We start from the raw sequence: 9434 nt of genomic DNA, 5'->3' as shown, positions 1-9434 counted from the left end.
CAAAACCAGAAATAAAAATTAAGTAATAATATAAAACAATAAGTTGAAAACATAAGACAACTAACCACTTTAGTTGTCATTAAAGTGGTTATTTAACTTCATTTGAACTTGCTGCACATTAATATGAGCTCAAGAATTCAGTTAGTCTCCTGATATATTTGTAACTATGAAAACGCTTTTGGCCATGACAGAAAATCGAGGATTTTTACTTTGCTGTTGCTTCTCTGTTGTAACTGTAGCCCTTCTGATGAGCCCTTTTCTCCCACCCTGACTGCTGAGAATCTTGTGCTAAAGGCCATTTGCTGCTCAGTGTTCACTCTGGACAAAAACCTTCTTAAGCCAAGCCCGAAGATGAACAGCACTCAATGATGACATCTACCTTCTCATTTGTAAGCTGTGCATTCTGAGTGTTTTATCTTACTGCTTTATGTATGAGCTGACAATACCAAGGTACTCCTTGCTTTTTTTTCTGCCATTTAACTTTTATTTTTTGTAATAAATAATCAGCATTGTCAAGCAGTTTGTGCAGCTGTAGATTAGCATACTTGATTTCTCGCCAGTGTTAAACGGTTGTTTGCAAAACCATGCTTTTAAAGCAGTTTCCCAAGCACTCCTTAAGCAAGAAGCATCCCTTCAGAAGAAAGTATCTCTCTCTTTCTTCATGTTTTTTGCACCTAAATGTTCTTCAAAGACCACCTACTTCATATCTCATGGTACTCAGGAAGTTTTTGCCTTCTAATATCTTGAGGAATGCATTTATCAGGGAACCCTCAGCTTCATAAGAGGAAACTCTAGAAACATTCGTCTCTACTTCTACTATTTGCATGTTTATCCTTCCAACCTCCGCTGGCCTGCATGGAAACAGCCCCTTTCTCATTTTTTGTAATACCAAAACCACAAATTTACCCCCAAAAAGTAAACATTAGCGATATTGTATACAGTTAAAGGGGATTTGGAAAGCCCTGCAGAATGCACGCCAACTGAACCGTGCAGATAGGGGAGAATGGCATTGATTTCCACTAAAGCATGACAAACCCTCAACAAAAGGCGTTTGGTAGTGCAGTGTGTGAATTAGACCCAATAATTAGCCAAGTGCTGGTACTTTGCGCTTGATGGTTCAGCGGCACTCTAAAGATGGAAAACATGAAGCTACTACTGAAACTACTAAAGCTTCTGCCATAATGCATGTTTTCTTTCCTGAAGTACACAGGCAGATTCTAATCGGATTCCTGCACAGATTCCTTGGATCCATGGATCTATTTCAGTGTGAAATTTGTTGCCTATGTGTGCGTGAGATTTAACCCATAATAAAGAGGAAAGGGTTGTGAGGAATCATGTGGATTGTGTTTTATTTTTGGAAAGTGTGTTCCACATCCTTACCTCCTATACAATCAGTTTTTTGAATCTGAGGGACTAAAAAAACAAAACAAAAACAACTGCTCAAACATTGTTGTCCTCTGAACATCTTGTCACACAGGGCCACCATGGGCCCTTAGTAAACACACGCTTGAGAACAATTGGGTATATCCCTTACAATGTGGTGAAAAGCATGCTAAGCAAGATTTCAATTATGTAGTCACAAAAACAGAAAGATGAAAACAATAAAGAAAATAACACGTGGAAGAAAAATGAGGAAGGAAATTAGAATACAATCAGACAAGCAAGTTTAATCTCAATATTAAGCCTGCTGATCTATTCCTGTTTGCGCAAGGCTACACATTCGTGCAGCGCATGGTGAGAGAATTCCTGCAAACGTTCGCGATGACTAGGCGCGATAAAGTTTATCAGCTGCAGTGAGATCAGTAGGGGACCACCAGGAAAGATTGCTGCCGCATGTTCAGACACAGAGCCCTCATCCGGGGACGGAAACGGAAGAAATGGGACTAACAGGGCACGCAATGATGCTGAGGTGTCCTCCTCAAACTGCAGAAAAACACAAGTGGAGCTCAACTTAAAAAACATGTTTTGAAAGAGCATGTGTTTGTGGCAAAGCAAGTTTATCAGCGTTAGTTCATCATTACTATTACAGCAGTGGGGGAAGCAGCTGCTTTACTTTATTGAAAGGAGTAATGCCACACCATAAAAAATCTTTAGTAAAACTCCTGCATTTAAATAGCTCGACAGTTGAAAAGCCTGCATCTGTGATGGCGTGAGATTGCATTCGTAAGCATGTTGTGGGTAACTTTCCCATCTGTGAAGGCCTCATTAATGCAGAATAATCTATACAGGTTTTGGAGCAACATATGCCGCCATGCTGATTGCATCTTTTTTTTCCAAGGGAAGCTTTGTTTATTTCAAGACACAATGCCAAAACCACACTTTGCGTGCATTCTGACAACATGGCTCAAATGTAAAAGTTCATGTCCTATCAAATTCTCAAAGCATTCACCACATTCTGAGATGAAAAACAAAGAACACACTGAACTGTTGTAATCCTACGTCAAGAAGCATATGTGGCGTACAAATGCACTGATGTCCTCGCTGTCTGAAAGCTGACATAGTGTTGATAAAAGAAGCAGTGATGTAACACAGAACTATATGTAGCCCAGTTTATTAAACCATGTTGCTGGCATCATCTCAGTAAATCAGCATTTTCTGAAATACTCAGTCTGGCAACGACAATCGTGCGATGTTCACTTCAAAGTCACTTAAATCATCTTTTTTTCTACATTCTGCTGCTCAGGCTGATCTTCAGCAAATCATCTTGACTGAGACTACATTCCTGAAAGCACTGAGCTGTTACCATGTGACTGGCTGATAAGATATTTGAACAGTTGAACATGCGTTCTAGATAAAGTGGCTGGTCAGTGTATAGCGGGGGAAATAAATGCAATGCTTAATTTGCAATCTCAAACTGCATTTTGAGAGAAAAAAAGGTTTATTTATAGTCACACGTATCCGGGTTATTAAAGTGATGGATATGTGAGAATGTAATGAATAGTAATACAATTTTACTATGTAAGTAAAGGTAAAATATTGTATTTATTTTTCCATCACATTTACAGATGGACAAAAGTTAAAGCACAATCACCACATATGGCCTTTAGACATCACAGGAAAATCCAGGTCCTGTAGTCCACTACATTTTATACGTGTAGTAGGATATGTGCACTGTAGGTTCTGTATGTACAGTTTGTGATATAAAACTGTAGAATTCTAGATTAATAGATTCATTTCTAATCTGAAGTCCAATAGAAAATCAATTCTCAGATGAAACTCAGCAAACAACCAGGAAAACTACAGAAAAAGCACCAAAACTAGAAGCAAAACTACAACAATACTCTGACTAGTACTTCTACACTGTCTGTGTTTAGTCAACATGGAGATAAGCACCAACTCAACAGGCGAGGTAAGATTTTCTGAATATCAGAGACTGTTTTCTTAAAGTGTTTAGGACAGTCCAGTATTCTTTGATTGGTTCATCTTATCTCTGTACAAATGCAATTGTGTGATTGGATCAAAAAATAAAGTTTCCAGGGAGGGTCAGGATGAAAGAAGGGTGGGATGAGTTTTAATGACCCATACTGGTAGCCTCATGCTGAGCCTGATGGCCATTAGATCTACCTACACTCTAACAAAGGGGTGGGGAACTCCAGGTCTCAAGGACCGGTATCCTGTAGGTTTTATTTGTCCTTGATCCAACACACCTGATTTAAATGGCTAAATTACCTCCTCAACATATCTTGAAGTTCTCCACGGGCCTGGTAATAAACTAATCCTTTGATTCAGGTGTGCTGACCTCGGATGAGATCCAAAACCTGCAGGACACTGGCCCTTGAGGCCTGGAGTTCTCGAACCGCTGATCTAACAGTTTGCATGAGTTTGTGAATAGTATACAGTTCTTGTTGAGAATAATTCATCTTAATGTTAAGTGACTGTCTTTAGTGAATCAAAACATGTTTATTTTGCATGTGTTGCATGTGTATTTCTTTGTCTTTTAGTCACTTGAACAAGTGCAGCCTGATTTTGCATCCCAGCATGATGGACATGCTCCCCAGCAGCATGCTGCAAACCCTGCACCAAGCCCTTCTGGATAGTCAGGAGCTGGTTGCAGAAAATGCTGCTCTGAGGCAGCAGCTCACCCAGTGTAAGGAAGAAAGACAGATGCTGGTTGAGAACCAGAAAGAAATCAAATTTTATGAAGAGGAGAGGAAGAGAACAAAGAAAGAAATGGAGATTAACCTCAGGTCCCGGAAGCAAACACTGCACCACCAGCAAACCATCTTGATTATTTGTATTTTACCACAGATGAACATTTTCATACAGCAAATGTTTTGTACTTCATCAAAGTTAAACTACAAGCCCCGAAGTAGTTCGACTTATGAACGTGTATGACCTTTTTGATTTGATACAGAATTTTACTGCCAGATATTGGCTGGAATAAATCCTGAACAAGAACACCCAGAGAGCACACCCAGGAGCCAAATTTAGCGAGCATTTGTGGCTTGTATAAGCTGAAAAACTTGAGATTTTAAGATATGTTCACACACTGTGTAATTTTGTTATGGTGTCAATGTGATGTTGTAGGTTGTCATATTGAAAAAGGTCTAGGTCTAGTATATTGTTGTAATGTTTGAGGATGCTCCATAAAAAAAACTTGTGGTGGAAACATAAAGTCTTTGCTAATTTTCATATTTGGTGTGATCTTCAAACCAAATCTGAAAATGATATATTGAAAACCTTAAATGCCAGACCACCTCCTCTACACACACACACACACACACACACACACACACACACACACACACACACACACACACACACACACACACACACACACACCGTTTTCTCCAGATTCAGCTTCAGCTCACAGGCTGCTGCCTTGATTATTTCCTGTTACATTTTAGGATTAAAGCTTAAAGTCATCTTTTCCCCTTTACTGCTTTCAAGGTGATTTCCAGGTGACCAAGAAATAAGGTACCAAACCATGATGCCCCCTCCACCATAGTTCACACTGAGGATTTGTTGGCTTTCTTTCCTCAAAATACAGCTTTTATTTTATTTTTTCTGTTAACTTTTTTTTATTTGTATTTATCTATTTTCCATGTTGTTTGTATATGCTCTTGAATTTTGAAAATTTGTTCAGTTTGTGTTTGATCTTGAGGCAAATGAGGCATGATTCACAAATATCAGTCTTTCTTAAACAGCAGACTATTAGTAAAGTGATGCTAAGAACATCTGATCCTAGGGGGAGTTTTTGAGAAGTCTGCATCGTGAACAATTAATCTGCCGCTCCCTTTAGGATCATCACAGTGAATCATCTATCTCCATCTCACCATGTTTTTTGTATCCCTTCAGTTACACCAACCTCTCTGCATGTCCTGCTTCACTACATCCAGGAATCTTCTCGCCGTTTTTTCTCTTTTTCTTCTATTTGACAGCTCCATATTTAACACCCATTGTACAGTATATCCACTGTCCCTCCTTCGCACAAACATTTTCTGCCCTGCGTCTCTCACTCTGTCTCTTAACCGCTCATCCCTAGCTGTCCCTCTGATGTAGGGTAGACCAGGGTTGGTTGTCACACTTTTTACTCCTGCATGAATTGTTGATCACTGAAACATTTTAACATGACAGTATATGGTATGGGACTGATTGTCCCTATAGTTATTAATGGGGTTTCAAGCCTTTTGTAAACCTTCCCTTTCCTTTGGATGAGGTTTTTACACTCATCCACCTTCACCACCTCTGCTCCTTGCAGTTTCACTCTTACACCTGTCTCCCTCTCGTTCAAGATATTAAATACAAATAGAATAACTTTATAACTAATAGCTTCTGTTATTAGTTAATTCGGGTTGTGTTTGTCTTTTTGTGATTATGTGTCTGTCAAAATTAGACCTTAGTTTAAGCCATTAATACCTTATTTCAACTCTACGTGAATGAAAATGGTAAAACAAGATGGGCAACGCCCCCAGTTGGCCATATTAATATCACATGTTTCAATATTTATGACCTGAAACAAACTGTGACCTTCTAAGATTAAAGCGCAATCTACTACTTTAGTCTTACAGAAAATGAACAAATAATTAATTGTGTCTGCATTAATATATATAAGAATATAATAATATTTTATTTTTACTATTGAAATTTGAGCAGCTTTGATGCGTATATAGAAGGTACCGGAAGTGCACCCTACAACTTCCGGTGAAATACAAATCATGCAGCGCCGCATTTGTCATTCACTTTAGCGTGGTATGAATTTCTTAAATTCCCTGTGCTTTGTGTTTGTTTTGTGGTTGTATTAATGTTTGGTTCAAATGTTGTTACTTTTAACAATGAGAAGGGGCGCATAAAGTGTAACCAAGCCTCTAACTTAGAACTGTTTTAACTTGTAAGCTAGCTAACTTTAGCTAGCCCTTCCTGTTAGTATGCCGGGCTAACTAAACTATGCTATGGTACCCGTAGTCGCGAGCCAAGTACAGCTATTACTGTCACGCGGTTTTATTCCTTGCCGAGCCAGAGAACAGTTATTTCTTTATGCTTTCCCTCAGCCTGATCAGTGGGATAAAACCATGTTCACTCCGCCGAAGGAGGGGATGCCCAGCATGATAGACAGGGCGCTGAGGATGAGGAGGGAGGAGCAGGCTCGTCAGGTGGTCCTTGCCTGGGCTGTTCTAAACGTATCTCTTGCTGGCATGATTTACACTGAAATGTAAGTTACATACCTCAATGTTAAATAATGCTGTGTGCTTGGCGGTGTGGTTATGTACCCGTCTGGTTTTACTTTTTACTTTTCTATCAGGTCAGGCAAGCTGCTGAGCCGATACTACAACATTACCTACTGGCCTATCTGGTACATCGGTGAGGCTCCTCTACACTACTGCACAAACAGCAACGCAGACCTAATATACCGTATTAGGCTACGTATCAGAATTGTGTTTTGTTTCTCTGTTCAGAATAAGTCCTATTTATTCTCAGCTGTGCTTAAAGTAACATTTACAGTGTAGAAAAGTCTTAACTCATGCTTCACTTCATGTTTTGCTTCCAAGCAAACAGACTTTCTTGTAGGGTTATAATGTGTTCTTCTTATAGTTGTCCTGACTTTCTGAAATTCTTTCAGAGTTTTTCTTTGGACATTGGCTGCTTTTACAACAACTTTAAATTGTAACTTGAGAGACTTGTTTTTCATGCTGTATTTCCATTCGTTTGCACATGAGAGGAATTTTGCACGATACCATATATAATGCTAAAAAGACTCATGCCAGGAATACAGGGAAATGGCTTTTAATTTGCCACCTGCATGTTCATGCTCTGCTACAGTCTTTTATTTAGTTTTTTTCTTCTTTTACAGAACTGGTGCTTGCCTCCCTTTTTAGCCTCAATGCTCTTTTTGACTTCTGGAAGTATTTCAAATACACAATGGCTCCGTCCACAATTGCTGTAAGCCCTGAGCAGCATCACCTTCTGGGTCTGAGAAACACAAGTGAGGCGCAAATTTATGGTTTATATTTTTCCACACCTTTTATCCAGTTCTTGCTATGTTCAAGATCCTTTGTGGCAAGTAAAGTAGCAGAAAGGAAGCCCCATCCGATCTTTAGATGAACATATGAGCCAGAGTTGGGGTTTTTTGTTTTGCAGGTATTCAGGCATCTCCGCCCCAAAAGCCAGAAAAGAAGGAAGCTCCGGCTCCAGCCCAGTCATCTCCTTTGCAGGGCCAGAGCGTGCTCAGCTTTAGTCCCTCTCGTACAGCTTCCAGCAGCCCCAAGTTCTCCCCCAGCTGTGTTCCTGGATATAGCCCCACACTCAGCAACCCATCCCCAACAAACAGTGCAGGAGGCCCCTTTTCCCCTTCTGTGTCCTTTGGAAAGGTACTTTTAACCAGGAGTGACATGAGTACACGAGAAAAAAAGAAAACTGAACTCCATTTCCTTTCCATTAACGATTCTCCTTGTTTCAGGTGCTGAACTACAGTCCACCCTCTGGCTCCTCTCCTTATCCCACTACTATTGGGTCAGCAGAAGGCTCCAGCTTGAGGGCTCGTTACCGCACACCTCCCTCAGTGTTTAACTCCCCTGGAAGCAAGGAGGACTACATGGAGGATCTAAAAAGTCTGGAGAGGTTCCTGCGAACAGAGGAGGAAAGGAGTCATCGGAGCCAGCTTGGTAGGTAGCTAAAGTAGAGTAGATCACAGAGGAAATTGTAGGTTTCATTCACGATTTTTAAAGCATGAATGAATGAATACAATTAGGCAGTTGGGTTTATGCTAACAAGCAAGGTTTGAACTACAGCCTTGAAGGATAGTGCCTCTCTTGGACATTGTACAGATCCAAGAGTGGAAAATCCTTATTATTTGAAACTAGAGCTGGGCGATATGAGATTTTTTCATATCACGATATGTTTTTTTCATTTCAGGCGATAACTATATCTATCACGATATAAGCCAAATAACTATATTTGTAAGATTTAAATGTGCTGTTGCTCACAAGTAAAATGTGAAATAACCAGCAGCTTGTTTTTATTTAAATATTTATTTCCCATAATAAGTTCAACAGGGTAGATGTACTTAAGGAACATGAGACTTTTTCAGATAAATAAAGGCAAATATTGCAAACTACACAAAAGGCAGCCGCTAAAGCGTTTAAGTTTCAAAATGAACAAACGAAACAGACTACTAAATTGTCAATTCCACTTGGAAACAAAATATTAATTCTAAAAATAAATCTTAGTTTGTTTTACAGAAGAACAGACAAAACTGACTAACTTTTGTCAATATCAAATAAACTGAGAACTAAAAGGAAATTCTCAATCTCTCCTTGTTGTATAGCTTAGCTTTTCAAACAGTTTTAACAGTTACTTTAGTCTGACAAAAGCCGAATGACGAATTAGCGCTTCCAGTCAGAGACTGAGGCTACGCCCACACGTACACGGGTATTTTTGAAAACTGAGATTTTCCGTTTTCGTTTTAAAAAATAATCCCGTCCACACATAAAGGCAGAAATGAAGGAAAACGCTGCTATGAACATGCCAAAGCAGCAGGTGGCGCTAGATTCCTAACCGTGCCGAAATGTTGGCCAATCAGAAGTCTAGAAGCCTCGGTGGGAAAAAGGAAACAAAGCTGGGGCATAGAAGCAGAACCGAGTCGTATGTGTGGAGGGACAGTAACTGTGTGTATATGTAAGCATTTAAACACTGCAGAGAGTAGAATTAACAGTATTGTAGAAATTCATTTCACCGAAACAATAACGTGGCGCACAGTGTGACGCATGCTCCAGTTTATTGTATTTCCAGACTTGCTTTCGGCACAATTTACAGTGCGCGCTACTCTATTTTTTGTCAGACTTGAAATAGCCGAAATACCTTCACACTACGGAACTTCTATGGCTCTTCTGTTTGACAATCTCTCCGGCATTGGAACCATCATCTGTTTTCTCTTCGGTCACGCTCGGTTGATTTTTCTAGTCGGCACACTCATTTCCTCCATTACCCGCTGGCTG

The 9434-nt window shown here is 39.8% G+C and overlaps 1 protein-coding gene across 1 annotated transcript in view; it reads left to right on the top strand.

Moving 5' to 3' along the window:
- The first annotated feature begins 6131 nt into the window (after positions 1–6131).
- tmem209 (transmembrane protein 209) overlaps positions 6132–9434 on the top strand; it is a 6729-nt gene continuing 3426 nt past the window's right edge. Inside the window, exons 1-6 of the mRNA XM_085387284.1 lie at positions 6132–6192; positions 6492–6652; positions 6743–6801; positions 7292–7423; positions 7579–7808; positions 7898–8102. Of these exons, the coding sequence (XP_085243410.1) occupies positions 6513–6652; positions 6743–6801; positions 7292–7423; positions 7579–7808; positions 7898–8102 (766 nt within the window). The 5' untranslated portion in view covers positions 6132–6192; positions 6492–6512. The remainder of the gene's footprint in view (positions 6193–6491; positions 6653–6742; positions 6802–7291; positions 7424–7578; positions 7809–7897; positions 8103–9434) is intronic.

This window comes from Rhamphochromis longiceps, linkage group LG17 (assembly GCF_057381845.1).
Source record: "Rhamphochromis longiceps isolate RC_006_pf linkage group LG17, R_longiceps_female_GT1.1, whole genome shotgun sequence".
Lineage (NCBI taxonomy): Eukaryota > Metazoa > Chordata > Actinopteri > Cichliformes > Cichlidae > Rhamphochromis > Rhamphochromis longiceps.
This window is presented reverse-complemented; position numbering and strand designations above follow the sequence as displayed.